This window comes from Erithacus rubecula (genome assembly GCF_903797595.1).
Source record: "Erithacus rubecula genome assembly, chromosome: 1".
In the NCBI taxonomy this organism is placed as follows: Eukaryota; Metazoa; Chordata; class Aves; order Passeriformes; family Muscicapidae; genus Erithacus; species Erithacus rubecula.
In genome coordinates, this window is record NC_136658.1 from 222,414 (window position 1) to 239,550 (window position 17,137).

At 60.7% G+C, this 17,137-nt stretch overlaps 3 protein-coding genes across 4 annotated transcripts; all 3 read right to left on the reverse strand.

Moving 5' to 3' along the window:
- Window positions 1-2,359: 2,359 nt before the first annotated feature.
- Window positions 2,360-7,063, reverse strand: P4HA3 (prolyl 4-hydroxylase subunit alpha 3; the record flags this gene model as incomplete). The annotated part of the gene is made up of 14 exons (XM_079316218.1): window positions 2,360-2,447; window positions 2,610-2,706; window positions 2,910-2,978; window positions 3,189-3,251; window positions 3,710-3,869; window positions 3,961-4,025; window positions 4,553-4,729; window positions 4,802-4,959; window positions 5,149-5,200; window positions 5,294-5,443; window positions 5,883-6,097; window positions 6,348-6,490; window positions 6,610-6,866; window positions 6,965-7,063. The coding sequence occupies 14 exons, from the start codon at window positions 7,061-7,063 to the stop codon at window positions 2,377-2,379; spliced, it is 1,776 nt and encodes a 591-aa protein (XP_079172344.1). The 3' UTR covers window positions 2,360-2,376.
- Window positions 7,064-7,597: 534 nt separating this feature from the next.
- Window positions 7,598-10,125, reverse strand: NEU3 (neuraminidase 3). Of its 2 annotated transcripts, none has more exons than XM_079305172.1 (4): window positions 10,069-10,125; window positions 9,447-9,502; window positions 9,121-9,360; window positions 7,598-9,033 (listed from the first exon to the last, which is right to left on the reverse strand). In XM_079305172.1, the coding sequence occupies exons 2-4, from the start codon at window positions 9,471-9,473 to the stop codon at window positions 8,062-8,064; spliced, it is 1,239 nt and encodes a 412-aa protein (XP_079161298.1). In that variant the 5' UTR covers window positions 9,474-9,502; window positions 10,069-10,125; the 3' UTR covers window positions 7,598-8,061. The 2 variants fall into 2 exon arrangements, with proteins under 2 accessions (XP_079161298.1, XP_079161297.1); XM_079305171.1 differs by having other exon boundaries at window positions 9,121-9,363; window positions 10,069-10,098.
- Window positions 10,126-10,662: 537 nt separating this feature from the next.
- SPCS2 (signal peptidase complex subunit 2) lies at window positions 10,663-14,172 on the reverse strand. Its single transcript, XM_079302567.1, has 5 exons — window positions 14,068-14,172; window positions 13,263-13,346; window positions 12,864-13,024; window positions 11,755-11,910; window positions 10,663-11,489 (listed from the first exon to the last, which is right to left on the reverse strand). Exons 1-5 carry the CDS (start codon window positions 14,104-14,106, stop codon window positions 11,303-11,305), a joined length of 627 nt encoding a protein of 208 aa, XP_079158693.1. The 5' UTR covers window positions 14,107-14,172; the 3' UTR covers window positions 10,663-11,302.
- Window positions 14,173-17,137: the final 2,965 nt, after the last annotated feature.

The window sequence follows — 17,137 nt, forward strand, 5'->3', positions numbered from 1 at the left end:
GTTTAGAGACAAAACGCTGTGGAAGGAGTGTTTCCTCTAAAGAAAGGATTCCAACAATCCCCATCTGTCTGCAAGTGGTTAGCAGCAGTGAACGAAAGTGAAAAAAACCCCAATCGTTTATTGCCAGAGAGCCCACACGGCAAGAAAGAAAAAGAAAATTAATAAATGCTAGATATTGATTTGTCCGACCTTAACATCACTCCCCCACCCCCTCACACTCGGATAAAAACAAAACAAAACAAAAACCCCCAAAAACCAAAAAACAAAATGCCAAGGAAAGAAAAAAAAACCAAACCAAAACCGCAACGGCCGCAACGTGAGGGGAGGGAAAAAAATGGCGCCGGCTCCAGTGTCGGGGAAGGGAAAACAAGGGGGACACGGGCAAAACAAATGGGAACCTGGAGAATTTCTGGCGTGGGTCCCCTGCTCGCAGCGGATGAAGCTGGTGGATTTCATCTCCTTTCTCCCGCTGGCTCGGCTGTCCCGAGGTCTGCGGCCGGTTCCAGGCCGCTGCTCCGCCCGCCGCCTTTCCGATCTTGGACCGAAACCAAACCGAACCGCTCAGGCGAAAAAAAAAAAATAAAATCCGCCGAAGTATTGCTCACTCAGTTTCCAAGGCCAGGGAAAGGGAAAAAAATAAAACGTCTTGCCTCAGCTAACAAAACCCAAGGGAGCTAAGCGCCCTGAGGGTGCGCACGGCTCCGCGGCCGCCGGGCACTGAGGGTGTGAGGGCCCCGGGAGCAGCGCCCGGGGCCGCGGCGGCACGGAGCGACGGGCAGGGAGCAGAACCTGCAGCACAGAGCAGAGGGCAGGGAACGCAAACCCCCCAGACAATGAGCTGGATGGGCCTGGGAGCTGCTGTGCCCCCGTGCCGCCCAGCCCGACCCTCGGTTCCCGTGGGGAGCCGGTCTCCTGCCCGGGCTCCGTGCCCGCCGTGATCCCGGTGCCTGCTCTTTCCCTGCCGTGCCCCGGTTCCTGCTCTTTCCCTGCCGTGATCCCGGTTCCTGCTCTTTCCCTGCCGTGCCCCGGTTCCTGCTCTTTCCCTGCCGTGCCCCCCGTGCCTGCTCTTTCCCTGCCGTACCCCGGTTCCTGCTGTTTCCCTGCCGTACCCCGGTTCCTGCTCTTTCCCTGCCGTGCCCCGGTTCCTGCTCTTTCCCTGCCGTGCCCCGGTTCCTGCTCTTTCCCTGCCGTGCCCCGGTTCCTGCTGTTTCCCTGCCGTACCCCGGTTCCTGCTCTTTCCCTGCCGTGCCCCGGTTCCTGCTCTTTCCCTGCCGTGCCCGGTTCCTGCTCTTTCCCTGCCGTGCCCCGGTTCCTGCTGTTTCCCTGCCGTACCCCGGTTCCTGCTCTTTCCCTGCCGTACCCCGGTTCCTGCTCTTTCCCTGCCGTGCCCCGGTTCCTGCTCTTTCCCTGCCGTGCCCCGGTTCCTGCTCTTTCCCTGCCGTGCCCCGGTTCCTGCTGTTTCCCTGCCGTACCCCGGTTCCTGCTCTTTCCCTGCCGTGCCCCGGTTCCTGCTCTTTCCCTGCCGTACCCCGGTTCCTGCTCTTTCCCTGCCGTGCCCCCCGTGCCTGCTCTTTCCCTGCCGTACCCCGGTTCCTGCTGTTTCCCTGCCGTACCCCGGTTCCTGCTGTTTCCCTGCCGTACCCCGGTTCCTGCTCTTTCCCTGCCGTGCCCCGGTTCCTGCTCTTTCCCTGCCGTGCCCCGGTTCCTGCTCTTTCCCTGCCGTGCCCCCCGTGCCTGCTCTTTCCCTGCCGTACCCCGGTTCCTGCTGTTTCCCTGCCGTACCCCGGTTCCTGCTCTTTCCCTGCCGTGCCCCGGTTCCTGCTCTTTCCCTGCCGTACCCCGGTTCCTGCTCTTTCCCTGCCGTGCCCCCCGTGCCTGCTCTTTCCCTGCCGTACCCCGGTTCCTGCTGTTTCCCTGCCGTACCCCGGTTCCTGCTCTTTCCCTGCCGTGCCCCCCGTGCCTGCTCTGTGCCTTCCCGTCTCGTCAGAGCTGCGGTCGGGCGGAGAAAGGGAATTTGGTGTCGGCAGGCGGGGGCCAGGACGGCTGGAAGGAGCTGCCTTCTCCCCGAGACTGGATTTTGGCATTCCAAAACAGATGGGAGCCCCGGGGATCGGGCTTGGCATCCCAGAACACGCCCCGGTTTCGTGTCTTTTGACTTTATTTCCACCCGATTTGGCCGCGGATGAGCAAGGGCCCCTCCCGATCGCCGCCTGCCCCGCTGCTGCCCCTTCCCTCGCTCGGGGACACGCCGTGCCGGGCTGGCACAGGGCTGGCACGGGGCTGGCACAGGGCTGGCACGGGGCTGGCACGGGGGTGGCACGGGGGTGGCACGGGGGTGGCCGTGTCCCTGCAGATCCCCCTGTGATCCCACGGCGCTCAGTCCTGCGGGTCAGCGCTGCACGGCCGCCGAAACTCCTGCCCGTGTTCATGGATCCACTTATTCGCCACTGGAATGTACAAGGACACGGACCCTGACTGTTCCCGTCCCTCTGCACCCTTCTCTACCCCCGCGCTGGTACTGGGCATCCTTTTCCCTGTTATCCAGGGTATTGGTGCGTTCCCAGCCCCTCTTGCCTCCCTCCAAGGGTGACACCGGGAGTGTCTCTCACCCCACTTGTCCCCGGCCAGGACAGGGCAGCCAGCATGGAGGGTGTCCCCGTCACCACTGCCGTTCCTCCGCAGGTTCCACCAGAAAAGAGCCGCGTTCTGCGGGGCACAGACGGGTTTGGTACCCTGAAACAGAGCTGGGATCTCCGAGACTGAATTTTGGCACCTCAAAATAGATTGGGGAGCCCCGGGGCTGGGGTTTGGCATCAGGAGAGGCTTAACCACAACTCCCCGTGAGAGCTGAGATACAGAGAGCAGCATCCTCCCTTCCCCGCTCCCAGGGATTCCACAGGACCCCTCACCTTGACCACGGGCACGCTGAAGTTGGCATAGATGAAAGCAGTGGAGCCTCCAGCCTCCACTGCACTCAGCTGGAAAAGGAGCAAAAACAGGAGCCATGGATCCCCCCTTCCCTGTGATGCTCCTTTGCACAGGGAAACTGAGGCACAAAACTTCCTTGGGCCCCAGCTCTGTTCTCATGGGCTCCTGAGTACTCGGCAGACCTTGGCACTTCCCACCCACCGCAGTGTCCCACGCCCTGAGGACCGTGTCTCCAGGCTCGGAAATGAGGGAGGACTCACGTAGATCATGATGGTGGCGATCCTGTTGCCCGACTTCATCCTGTACAGGGGGCTCTTCCTGGACTGCTCCAACAGGGAAGGTGGGATGGTCAATGCCGTGGGGATGGTCAGTCCTGCACTGACACAGCTCAGCTCACAGGCCCCTCACACCCCAGCAGCTCTAAGTGCCCCACACTGTTCCCCCCCAGAAAATCCCTCCCTCTCCCTTCTTTTTCCTCCCTCCTTCCCTCCCTTCCCAGGAATACCCCAGACACCCACCCAGAGATCACTGTCCTGGGACCATCCATCCTACCCGTGCCCGGGGCCATCCCAGGGTGCATCACTAGGAACATTTCGGGGATTAACCTAGGGATCATTACGGGGACTCCACAGGGATCATTCGGGGTCCATCCCAGCAGCATCAAGAGCAGCATCCCAGGGCCCATCCCCAGGAATATCTGAGGGACCAGGGTACCCAGGAGCACCAGAGAAGCCCCCAGCGTCGCCCCCGTGCCCCCGGCCGTCCCCGGCGGCTCGCTGACCGTGGCGTGGTCGAAGTGTGGCTCGTAGTGGCCCCCCAGGCCGTAGTTGACCACCTGCAGGTGCTCGGCGTAGGGCGGGCGCGGGTCCAGCCCGGTGACGGCGGCGATGCGCGTGTCCAGCGCCCGCACCACGGGGTCGGCCGTGTCCTTGAGCCAGGCGCTGCGGGACCCCACGTCAGCCCCACTTGATGGGGGCAGCTGCCCCTGGGGCCAGGGGCGCCCGTGGCTGCAGGGAGAGGGGGTGCTGTTACCTCTTGCTTATCCGGTACTCGGCTTTCTGCTGCTTCTCCCCAGAGGCAACCACGGATCTCTGCAGCTGCGGGACACACGGGGGATGCACCTTGCCACTCGTGGCACCCTCACACCAAGCAGGGTCCAAGTGGGTGGGTTTGTGCCAGCTGGGGCCAAACAGCCCACCCCGAGGTGCCTCACTGGGGTGAGGGAAGCAGTGACAGCAGGTGCAGCCAATGCAGGAGGGTGTCACCAAGGTTGGGAGGTGGTTCAGGTGCGTCTGTGGTGGACCTTGTTTCTCCCAAGTAATCTTTTGGGGGGCTCAGATGGAACTGAGGTCATCACCCCCAGGGCCTCATCTAATCCTAGAGTGGTTTGGATTAGAGTAGATCTAATCCAAGATCATCCAGTTCCACCGTCTCCCCGCCCCACAGGCAGGGACTCCCTCCACCAGACCAGATTGCTCCAAGGCCCATCCCATCTCAACTCCCAGGAGGAGGCTTTAGCCTTAAAACCCCTCCTATCTCATTGCATTGCATTCACCCTGGATCATCACCTCCTGGGACACCCTGCTGCAGGAAAGGGACATCCCTGGAGACAGGGATGGCTCACCCAGGGCCCTGCCAACCCCTTGATAGTCTCAGCCTCGGCATCGGTGACGAAATCATGGTACAGAACCACATAGGGCTGGATCCGGACCAGCTCCTTCTTGGCAGGCTGCAGGAGCAGGTAGGGGCTGCTGTTGGTCTCGTAGGAGCAGCTGAGCTGCAGGAGCTGCTCTGGGGCTGCCTGGGGAGGAAGAGGAAGGACCATGAGGCGGGGCAGCGGTGGTGGGGGCCATGGCACCCCTGCCAGTCCCACCTGCCCCCCGGGGCGCTGGCACAGCTCCTCGTAGGCGTCGCGGCTCTGCAGGCGGGTGCTGTTGGGGCGCTGCAGGGGGCTGGCACTTGCCCCCGTCCCCATCTCCAGCAGCTTCTTGTACTTGGCCACGTTCCTCGACACCCTTTGGTTGCTGGGATCTGCGGGGAAGGTGGTGTCACCCAGACTGCCCCATCCCCATCAACCCCCTTCCCTGGCATCGGTCTCTGGAGAATGACCCCAGATGGGGGCAAGAAATGGGGTGAGGGAGGCTATTGCCAGGCAGAGGTGAGGGGGACATCCCAGAATCTTTTCCCTCTTCTTGCTGTATCCAGGGCTGTCCCACATACCGTAGCGGAGGAACTCCCTGGAGAGGCTCAAGGCATGAGAGATGTTTCCAGCCTGGATGGAGAAGTGGAGACCCCATGAGCATCCATGTTCCCACCTGTGGTTTGGCTCTACAGGGGAGATGGGGATGGGGACTCATGGCTGTACCATGAAGTAGGAGAAGGCCAGATGGTCCAGAGCATCCTCCAGGCTGCTCCCATCCTCCAGGTTCCAGCTGCCATAGGAGAGGCGGAAGAGGCTGGCAGCCTCCTCCAGCCACGCAATGGAGTGGTAATAGTCACCTGTGTCATAGGCCACCTGTGGGGCAGCACAGCACCTGCACCTGCTGGGCCAGCCTGGCCTGCATCCCATCCCATCCCATCCCATCCCATCCCATCCCATCCCATCCCATCCCATCCCATCCCATCCCATCCCATCCCATCCCATCCCCATGCCATGCCATGCCATGCCATGCCATGCCATCCCATCCCATGGATCCCATCCCATCCTGTACCATTGCATCTGTTGCTTTCCTGTTGCTATCTCCATCCCCATTCCCTCCCACATCATCCCCATCCTGTCCCTTCCCTTCCTGTTCCATCCCCATCTCAATCTCCACTCCCATTTGCACCTGCACTTCCATCTCATCCCACGTAAAGAAACCCCAGTGCCCATCCCGGGATAAAGAAGCTCTGTGGAGCCCGTGGGGCCCTGTGGAGCCCGTGGGGCCCTGTGGAGGCCGTGGGGCTCTCCTCACCTTTCCCACGTGGAAGCAGTCGTCGGCAGAGAGGGGCACGCGCCGGCCGGGGCTGTAGAGGGGCGGCTGCCCGGCTCTCTGGAAGACGCCGCTGGCCAAGCCCTTGACGCTGAGTGCGTAGACATCCTGCAGCCTCATCAGCGCCCTGGCTGCCCCATCCAGGTCCTCAGCTCCAGGCAGCTCCTGCTCCACCTCCCCAAGGCCGGCATGGAGTGCTGCAGGGTGGGGAATAAATGAAATCAGGAGGTACAGTCACTCTTATCAGCTCTTTTCTCTGGGCACCCCACATCCTGCTCCTCCATCCATTCTGCTCCTCTACCCATTGACCCTTCCCCTCCATCTGTCCTCCTGTTCTTCCAGGTGTTCCTCTCTTCCATCCGTTCTCCTGCCCCCCATCCTCTCCCCACCACCTCCTGGCTCTGCCCCGGTGGCAGAGGGGACACAGGGGGAACCCCTTCCCCGTACCCTGGGTGTTCCTGGTGGCCTCCTCGCTGTAGACGACGTTGGGCCAGTCGGAGTGGAGGCGCTTGATGAGGCTGAAGGCCAGCAAGGGGTTGTCCACCGAGGCCTTGGGGTCCTGGTGCAGCGCCTGGACCTTCTCGTAGAACCTACAAGGCACCACTGGAGGACACTGGGCTGCTCCTCAGGCATCAGGGAATCAGGCACGCCCGGGGCTGGAACGGGCGGCTGGCGGGCAGCGATGCCGCGGGGTTTGTGGCGCCGGTACCTGCGGAGGCGGCGCAGGCGGGAGCTCTCGTCCCGCAGGTAGGAGCGGAGCCGGCGGAGCAGGCGGCGCTCGGCGCCCAGCGCTCCCCGCACGCTCAGCATCGCGGAGAACGTCTCGGCCGGGGCGGGGGGCGGCAGCAGCGCCAGCAGCGCCCACAGCCCCCCCAGCGCCCCCAGTGCTCCCAGCGCCCCCAGTGCTCCAGGAATCCCCGGCACACAGTGCCTCCAGAACACCCCGTGTCCCGGGCGCTCGCAGCGCTCCAGGCACCCACAGCGTCTCCAGTCCCAGCAGCGCCACCAGCACCGCCAGTGCTCCCAGTATCCCCAGTGCCCCCAGCAGTGGCCCCGGTACCCACAGTATCCCCAGTGCCCCCCGTATCCTCAGCAGGAGCCCCAGCACCGCAGTGCCCGCCGCAGTCCCCGTCCCAGCCGTGCCCCAGCCGCAGCGCCAGCATCCGGCCCCGCCGCCGGGAGAACCGGGGGAAAAGGGGCGGAGAGGCCCCGCCTTTGGGGGAAAAGGGGTGGGGGTGCCCCGGATCCGCCACGCTGGCTGGGGAGGGCTGGTCCCGGTCCTGCTTGTCCCCCTCTTATCGGTCCACGTCCTGCCCCAGCCTCATCCAGCCTGTCCCTGCCCCTTTCTCCGTTCTGTCCTGGCCCCATCCTGCCTGTCCTCATTCCATCTTGGCCCCATCCTGCCCGTCCCTGTCCACATCCTGCCTGTGCCCGTCTCGACTGGATCTTTGCTCATCCTGCCTGCCCCATCCCGCCTCTCCACACACAAACCACAGCACCAGCATGGAGCCGTCCTGCATCTTTCTGGGGTAGGGTCAGCCCCGTTGGGGTTCTCCCTGTATCGACCGGATTTCAGGTGCTTTGGGAGAATTTTATTTGACAGCAGCACGGGAATGTGAGGTCACTGTCACTGTCGGGATGCTACAACCTGTTCCCCATGGAGCAGAATGAAGCACCCCCCAACAGTCCCCTCCCTCCCACCCCTCCTCCCCAAATTAGAATGACTTTTCCCAGGAGGTAGGGAGAAACTCAGCCTAAGCAGGCAAGTGAAGAAAACAGGATAAAAACCGGTAAAAACTGGGAATTCTCTGCCACCTGCAGGAACACAGGAACTGAAACATTTTTAACGGAACCAAGATTTTTGGGCACTTTTTCCTCATTGAATCAGCTGCTATTGCTGGTACCTCCTGCTTTTGAGCTGCTACCAGGTGAAAAATACTGATTTTTGGGGAAGCAGCGGCATTTCCTATGCTGGGCTGGCATCCCCCCTCGGCCAAGCCGGAGCACATCCCCCACTGCCGCAGGTCCCAGACAGCATCTGATGGGCGATTAAAAAAGACATTAATAAATAAAAGGTACATGATGCTGAACCTGGTGAGGTCCCGGCACTGCCGTGCTGACTGGACTCGGTAGTGACTGCGCTGCCTAGGACGGGTCGGTTTTAGGAAGCCTTCGGGTCCTGCTCGCCGGGGAGGTCCAGGGTGAAGAGGCAGAAGGCGATTTGCTCGCAGGCGCTGCTGGCGCCGCACTCGAACAAGCAGGCGAAGACGGGTCCGGGGCTCAGGGCCAGGTCGGAGTAGCCGGCGGGGCCCGCATGCAGCAGCCAGGGCCGCCGCCAGCCCGCCCCGTCCAGCGGCGACGGGTTCACGTAGAGGCCGAGGTCGCGGCGGCCGCGGCGGTCGGTGGGGTGCGAGTAGAGCAGCCAGGGGCTGCCGGCGTGGGCGAAGCTGAGCACGCTGCCCTGGCAGCCCCGCGGGGGCTCGCCCAGCGCCGGGCAGGGCGCGGGTCGCTGGAAGCGCAGCCCCTGGTCGGCGCTGAGCGCCACGGCGCGGCAGCCGCGCGGGGCACGGGCGCTGCAGTACAGCACCGGGGGCTGCGCGTCCCGAATCTCGGACACCTGGCACTCTTTGGGCTGCGCGCCCCGAATCTCGGCCACCTGGCACTCGCCGGTGCGCTCCCCGCCCAGCAGCTCGCCCCGGTGCCAGCGGCGCCCGCCGTCGTCGCTGAAGAAGACGAGGGAGTGCTGGCGGGTGAAGCAGGGCAGGCGCAGCGCCCCGCACACTAAGCCGTGCACGTAGTAGGCGTAGGCCGGCACCACGAGCCGGCCCGAGCCCAGCTGCACGCCGTGGCCCGGCCCCACGGCGAAGGTGGCCCAGCGGGCCAGGTCGGCGCCGATGGCCTCGCCCGTCACGTCGCGCAGCGCGCTCCAGCCGCGGCCGCCGTCGGCGCTGCTGGCGAAGCAGAGCCGCGCCGCGCTGCAGCCGCTCCAGAGCTGGTGCCGCTCCGTCTTGCCCTGCTCCACGCAGATGCAGAAGAGGAACACGGTGCCGCTCCTGGCGTCGTAGAGGGGACAGGGGTTCATGGTGCGGTGGCGGGGCAGCGTCAGGGCCGACAGCTCCTCCACGGGACCCCACTGCCGGCAAGGAGGAAAGCGGGCTTAGCCGCGGGCTCGCCGCACCCGGCGGCCGCCCCCTCGTTCCTACGGCCCGGGGGATTTTACCTTGACCGAGCAGCCGTGCCGGCGGCCCCGCCGCAGCACCAGGTACTTGGCATCCTCGTCCCGGGCCGAGGAGCGCTTCTCGGCAAAGGCCAGGAAGGAATCATCCGGGGGCACGTAGAGCAGAGCCGGGATGCGGTAGGTGACCCCACCTGCCTGCCGGAACAGCGTCTCCGGAGGGAAAATGTGTGGCGATCCCGGTGGTGGTGGCAGCGCTGAGGGGCTCTCCCCGCCATCCCCCTGCTGCTGGAAAGTCAGATGGCAAGGGTTAAATCCCGCAAAAGGAGGGGGTGGCCTGTACGGGGGGGCGGATAGGCGTGAAGGCTCACCTTGAGGCAGGTGGTGGCCTGGGACATGGTGGCCGCCCTGAGGTTCCCGCTGGGACCTGAGCAGGGTGGGAGAGTGGGGTGAGAGCAGAGCCCCTCCCGGGGGTCACACCCGCCCTCCTGCCCGCGCTGCTCCGCTGTGCTGCTAACAGTCCCTGCTCCACCCCCGGGCCGCCTCCAGGCTGCTCCCAAGGGCTGTGCCCCTCCTGCGTGCACCGGGACCCCCAGGCCCCCCAGCGCCCCAGAGCCCCTCTGCACGTGCACCCCCCGTTCCCCGTGCACCTCCCATTCCCGTGCACCCCCCGTTCCCCGTGCACCACTCCATTCCCCGTGCACGCCCCGTTCCCCGTGCACCTCCCATTCCCCGTGAACCCCCAGTTCCCCATGCACCCCTCCCATTCCCGTGCACCCCTCCATTTCCCATGCACCCCCGTTGCCCACGCATCCCAGCCACCTCGATCCCACCCTGCACTCCTGTGTCCCTACGCTGGCCCAAACAGCACAAACCCCCCGGGAGCCCCCAGTCCCAGCCCCCTGCACCCCCAAGCACCGACCCCCATCCCCTCCGTGCTGTCACTCCCCCATCCCGCACTCCTCCGTTTCCCGCATCTCCGCATTTCCGCACCTCCGCATCCCGCACAGCCCGCTCCTCCCTCGGCCCCGCTCCGCCTCTTCCTGCGGCTCCGGGCCGGATCAGCGCTCGGCCGAGCGCGGAAGCGGGCGGGGACCCGGCTGTGCGCTCCCCGGAGCCCGGCGCGGAGGCAGCGGGGACCGTACCTGCGCAGGTGTGGCGGTGATGGATGCGCTCCTCCGCCGGCGCTCCCACGGTGCACCTGCAGGAGACTGACCGTGCAGCCGCTGCCGAGAGGTGCCCGCAGGCAGGAGGGGAGCCGGGAGAGCGATGGAGGCAGCACCCTGCTCGGGCTGCCAGGAGGATCCCTTCCTGCTGGCCCTTGCCTTCCCAGGTGCCTCTCCGGAACAGGTTGGAGAGGGAGGGCTGGAAAATCACGCAGGTTCCGTCTGGGAGTTCCCTGAGGTGAGGCAGCCAAGTCCAACCAGCTCTACGAGATAAAAGAGGAGCCTTCTTAATCATCACGTGGCACCTGGGGACGAGGTTGAGGTGACAAGGCTGTGGTGGTGCCACGGGAATGCCAGGACTCTTCCAGCCTTGAGGATTTTGTGTACTGGGATTTCCTCCCCAGAGATGCTCCAAGACACGTTTGATGTCTGTTCTTCCATTTTATTGAAAAAGCAATCTCAAAAATCTCTCTCTTAAAAAAAGCCCATTTATAGAAGGGACTCATGGAACAGGGGAAGTCACAAGGGAACCGCAGGACAGACACAGCTTGGAAAATCTCTCACACTTTCTGGAAGTGGTTTCGTGGCTGAGCACACAGAAGTAGCACGTTTGATTCTCCCCCCCAATTTTTTAATATAAAAACAATCCACTAGCCCCAGTTAGATAAATACAAAAATAAAGCAAACTCGTTTGGGAGGGGATGGTTGTTTCACAGAAAGGTTTTGTCCTGAACTCCTGACAGAAAACAGAACGATGGAATTGGTAAAACCCCCTGGACACAGAGCACTGCCAGGTAAAGGTGGGCAGCACAGGTGATGTTTCCCCTCCTGAGGGTGCCCAGAATGCATTTCTGGGGTCTGCCTCAGAGCCTGGAAGGCAGGCCCACGGACCAAGCTTAGCCATGAGCTCCAACAAATCTCGGGTCCAAGATTAAAAATTGCTGCTCATTCCAAAGGCAGTAGGACTTCAGGACAAAAACAGAGGCCATGATTTGCTTTCTTTGCCATGTGACTTTATTGGTGTCAATTCACAGGCTGAGGGAGGCGGGCGGGCTCGGGGATCACTTTGTTTTCCTCTCCAGGGCCAGGCTGTCGTGCAGCTTGGACACCTCTGGCTCGTAGGCCTCCATGACCAGCGTGCCATTGTTATCGAAGAACTTGGCGATGGATTTGGTGAACTCGGCTTCCCTCTGCTGTTTGGTTTTGCCGCTGATGAACGTCAGCTTCAGGGTGTACTTGTCATCAAACCTGTGGGGTCAGACACAGCTCAGAGCAGGGCCCCAGGGGGACAGGACAGAACCCCTCCTGCTCAGGGGAAAGCCCCTGGGATGGCCACAACACAACTGCAGGCCTTGCAGCCCGCTTTAGAGAGGAGCCAGACACGGGGCACTGCTGGCCGCACACCCTGGAGCAGGAGGGGGGCTGGGTGAGCACGGGGGTCTGTGGGTCTCAGAGCAAGGGCAGTGTGTGGGTGACTCTGGCGAGGGAGGGGCAGCTGCCCGGGCACTCGTACCGTTTGAGGCTGGAGGAGAGCTGCCACACGTCGTCAGGATCCATCCCTGCTGGGTCCTTCCTGTGGGCCACCAGGAAAATACTCTTCTCTTTGTATGAGGTGTAGATGGTCAGGATTCCCATCATCACGAAATACGTGCAGAGCAAGTCAAGGGAACTGAGAGGGTGCAGGGAGAAGCAGGAACCGGGCAGAGAAGCCCCTCAGACACTGGTGTTCAACCACCTCACTTTAATTCCAAACAGGGTGTTTGGCTGATGCTTCATTAGCATGAGAAATTAAGCAATAAATAGAGACTTTAGTAATTTACTGTTCACTCCTGGGAAGTGTCCAAGGCCAGGCTGGATGGGGCTTGGAGCACCCTGGTCTAGTGGAAATGTCCCTGCCCATGGCAGGGGTGGACCCGGATGAGCTTCAAGGTCCCTTCCCACCCAAACCAGACTGGGACTCTGACATTTGCTGGGAGATGGTGGGAAAACTTGAGACTGAACAAGCCCCAGGAGGAGTTGCTGGGCATTCCTCCTGAGCACAGACAAAGAAATTCCTCTTTCCCATTTTCAGAATAAAGTAATTTCAAGTGCTGCAATACAAATCCCCCATTTGTTCTGAAAGCCACCAGAGCAGCCTGGAATGATGAGATTCCTTAGGATCACAGAATTGTTCAGGCTGGAAAATGTGTCTGATCCCATTGAATCCAACTATTCCCCCAGCCCATCCCTCCTGCCAGGGCCACCCAATCCTTTGCACTGCTGAACCTCACGGGGTGAGCTCAGCCCATGGATCCACATCCCTCTGCAGAGGGCTGCTGACAAGAATTTCCTCTTTCCTCTCTCAGTGTCTGACCTGTGGTATTAGGGAAAAGCAAACGTGTCTGTAAGCAGACTGTGGATAGAATAAAAGGAGAGATCTGCCTCAGACTGCCCATATCTGGGGCATTTCACCCACACAGGCAGGAATTTCCCCATCACATGAAAACTGTCTGATTGTCAGCTGAGCCCCACATGATGGGAAGTGCAATTCCCACAGGCCTGAAAACAGGAATATCCAGAAGGGTTTTGCTGGTGTGGAAAGTCCACCCCCTGTGGATAACCAGGACAAGATGTAAAGGATATGAGATAACACAAAAGGCAAGAACGGGTTTGGACTCGGGAAAAGGGTGCAGGTAATCCCAAATCAAAGCCACAATGGCAAAGAGACAAGAGATGGTGCAGATGATGAGGCGGCCGTCGATCAAGCGGAAATTCTCCACGTACTTGTACTTCTCCAGGAGCACCTGCGGGAGAAACAGGCAGCCAGACTGACACAGTGTTTCAGGGAAGGGAATGTCCCGGAGGGAAGCTGGCAGACAGCTGGTGGGGAGCTCCTGTCTGCATCAGGCATCCTGATCCTGGATCCCACTGGGCACAGACACGTGGGAATCGCAGGAGATGCCACAGATGGACATGGGCACAACCAACCCCTAAAGCAGGAAAGAAAATCAGAGTTTCCCAAGAGGGACAGAGACAGAACACCCTTTTTGGCAGAGTCATCAAGGAATTTTTCACAGCTGAACCATCCCATTTGTCAATTTTCACTGGCTTGTCATCAATCTTCCACTGCAATGGAACGGTGTGGAGTGAGGGGAATTTCATCCCAATGTGCTTGGTCCTGCTGTGAGCAGCAGGACAGGAGGCCCACTCCTGGGCAGGCTTAGCTTACACAGCCCATCACAGGCTGGCAGTGGCTCTGAGAGCAGATTTCGTTTTGCTGCTACAACTGCTGCACAAAGGCAATGGCCATAAAGGATCCAAAAATCATGGAGAGCTGGACAGAGCTCTCACATCAGTGTATGGTACCAAATATTTTAAGTGGCTCCTTTTTGAAGCATTTTCTTCCAGGGTAATTAGCACACATGTTAATTGGAAGCCAAAGCCCTTTGCTGTTTGAGAAGAGGGTCGAATTCTTTCCACTATTTATTTTTCCTTATACAAGCATCTACAGCAGTTGGAAGGGCGTGACCAGGGCCGAAGGGAGGATGCTCTGGGATGGGGATGCCCAGGAATTAGGAAGGATTCTCAGGATGGGGATGCTCAGGGATGCGAATGCCAGGGGTGAGGGGGATGCTCAGGAATGGGATGCTCAGGGCTGAGGGGGTGCTCTGGGATGAGGGGGATGCTCAGGGATAAGGATGCCCAGGGCTGGCGGAGATGCTCAGGGGTGAAGGATGGACGCCCGGGGCTGAGGGAGGGATGCCCAGGAGTGGAAGGCGGGATCCCGGGCCCGGCGGGGCGCTGCCCGGGGCCGCTCGGGGCGGCTCGGGAGCCCCGTTCGCCGTACCTTGTCCAGGAGTCCGTTCCGGCCGCTCTTGGCCGCCATCTTCTCGCCGCCTCCGCCCCCGCCCCGCCCGCGACACCTGGGGGCCGCTGATTGGCCGCGCCGCAGGAAGTCCGGCCCCCGCGCCGCGCGGCACGCCGGGAAATGTAGTCCCCGTGACGTGGGGGCGCTCTCATCATGGAGTCGCGTTCGGGTGGGGAGCGACCTCAAAACCCGTCCAGTGCCACCCCTGCCAGGGCCAGGGCAACCTTTCACTGGATGAGCTTGCTCCAATTCCCGTCCGACCCCAAAAGGTTGTCCAGCCCTGGCACAGCTGCGCAGGGTAGTGGTGAGTCCCCATCCCCGCAGGGATTTGGGGACACGGGTCAGTGGTGGCCCTGCAGTGCTGGGGGACTCGATGACCTTTTCCAGCCCTAACTATTCCATGGTTCTATGATCTCCAACGCGACACAGCACCCTGCTGTGTGGCTGAGCCATGTGAGCAGGATGCTGCTCATTCCTCCTTCTGAGACCCTTGACGCACAGCCCCGCTGCCGGGACAAGGAAGCTCCTGTTCCCATGGCGGGAGCTGCGATGCTCAGCTACACAGCCATGTGGACCGAGACAATCGAGCTGCTTTGCTGGAGGATGTCAGTTTCGTGTTTAAACCATCAACAGCAGCCCCCGTCCGGGCTCCCGGCAGATGCAGCTCCCTGCAGCGAGAGCAAGTGATGGGTTTTCACCTGTCTTTGCTCGAGCCTGTTATTAATGAATCTCCCAGTACCTCCGCTCCTTTTGGTGGGAATCTGCTCTGGCTCGTTGTCCTGGCTGAGCCCAGGCGTTCCCGGAGGAAAGCGCCCATTGTGCTCTGTTTGTGAGAGCAGGGGGGCGGGAGCGGAGCAGGCACAGGTCCTCGGGCAGCCTCTGGCAGCATTCCCGGTCACACGGAGGTGCCAGAGCAGCTGGAAGGGGAGAAAGGACAGCTCGAGAGGGCTCAGCTCTGCCAGGGTGCCACACGGACTCTGCTGGGCTCCCTGGGGTCCACAGATGGACTAACCCCAGCCCAAACCCAGCTGCTGGGGGAGCAGCCTCGGATTAAAATGGGTTTGTCCCGAGAGGAAGCAGAACTTGAGTCTCTGAGCTTTTCCAACCGAACGATTCTGTGGTTCTACAATTACTCCACAACCTCCTTCAGAGGGAGGCAAGCATCACTGTCTGGGCCAAGCAGCAGTAGGATCCTGCTTGCTTCCAAGCACAGCAAGAAGCAGGGAGTTTCACTGTCAGAACCTGGTTTTATTCTGTTTGAACCTCGGCCTTTGCCCTGCAGTTCAAGTCCCGGTTGCTGTTAACACAAACACTGTTATTTGTACACATTTGTTGGCATATTTCTGGTTTGTGACAATTGTTTCACAAGCAGGATTTACTCTGTTTCAAACAACAGAAGCCACAGCATGACAGATGCCCGCATGTCATTCCACTCACACATTTCACACATGCAAGTCGGCGGTCCTTGGGTGCCTTCACGGCTTTCTAACACTCGGGCGGAGCCGCGGGGCTCAGCGGGGCCGGAGCAGAGTCTGCGGCCAGCCGGTGCTCTGCTGGCGAGCGGAGAACACGAAAGCACAACCACTTAAAGCGTTACTGGAGGGAAGTGTAGCGACATCGAGATTGGTTTGCAGTTCAGAGCAAAGCTCCCGCCCGTGACCAGCCCGAGGCTTTCCCGTTTGCATAGTGAGGAGCGAGCCGCGGAGCGGGTGCGCGGCGCCGCTCCGGACACGGGAGGGGACAGGGCGCTGCCAGCAGCGGGTGGCAGGAGGGACCATGCCAGCCCCGTGCCAGACCCGTGCTGGCTCCATCCCGGGCAGCTGCTCTCCCGTGTCCCCACCGCTGGGCTCTGCCGGCCTCTCGCTGCACAGCCGGGACACAGGACAGCGCTGCGAGCCCTGCCCTCGGAGCATTGCTAAAGGCTTGTTTGCTAAAGTCACTGAGAGTCTTTAAGGCTTCGATCTCCCCCTTTGCTTGCACTGAGAAAATACAAAGAAGCGCTTGTTCAAGCTACACTTCATGACTACTGTGCACCGCATGTACAATAGCATTGGAAGAGAAATACTGACAATACAGAACAACGTCATACAATCACCTGGCGTGATCCCTTTTGGCACTTTTCCTTCATTTAGCTCGTCCCGCTGACTCCAAACACGGACCCTTCTGTGCGGCTTTTCCCGGGCAGAGAGCTCCAGAGGGTCAGCGAGCAACTTCCTGGGAGTCGGTGGCATCTTTGGCAGGCACAGTCCTTCTGTCACGGAACCAACCCCAGCCCCTCCGGATGAGACAGCTTCGCATTTTGGGAGGACACTTCCCGTGCCCGTGCTGTCCACAGCCAGCAAGGAACGCCTTCCTCCCGGAGGGAAGGCAGCCGAGGCTTACAAAGGACTGTCACAGAGTGTGAATAAATACTGGGTTTGGTCTCGTGCTGCATCCATTGTCAGCAGGAGGCATTCTCCTTCTCAGCTGGCACGATCTCTGGCAAAGGTGGTGCCATTCCTGACCTTTCCAGGGGAGAGGCTGGGTACTCCTGCTCTTTGGGGTGCAATTATTTACAATTTTTGTTGTTTTTTGCAAGCTCACACAAACGTCAAGAGTGTTAAATTAATAAAACATTCATGCTGGCTTTGCATCACCACAACCCTTCCCTGGCATGATTGTGATTCCACATCCAAAGGTCTCCTTCAGCAGGGATGCCATGGCCCGTGCATGATGCTTGGGAATTGGGATCTCTTTTTTGGGGGCAGCCTGGAGCTGGTCCCATCAAGCTCTTCTGGCTGGGGACAAGCTCCAGCTCAGGCACTGCCTCCTACACTTGTGCCCAGCTTGGATTCGGGATCAGGAAATTAACGCACAAACCCCTAAATATTTATAAAATCTTTTTAAAAGAAGGTAGTAAGTCACTGGCCTAGTGCATTGGGCTGTGAAATCTGTTTTAAGAGGGGAAAGTAAAGATACATTCAGCATGTAAATCTATTTTTTTGTGGTGTAAGCAGCCCAGGCCCAGCTGAGCCCCCCCACAAACACCACGAGAAAAAAGGAAACTGTT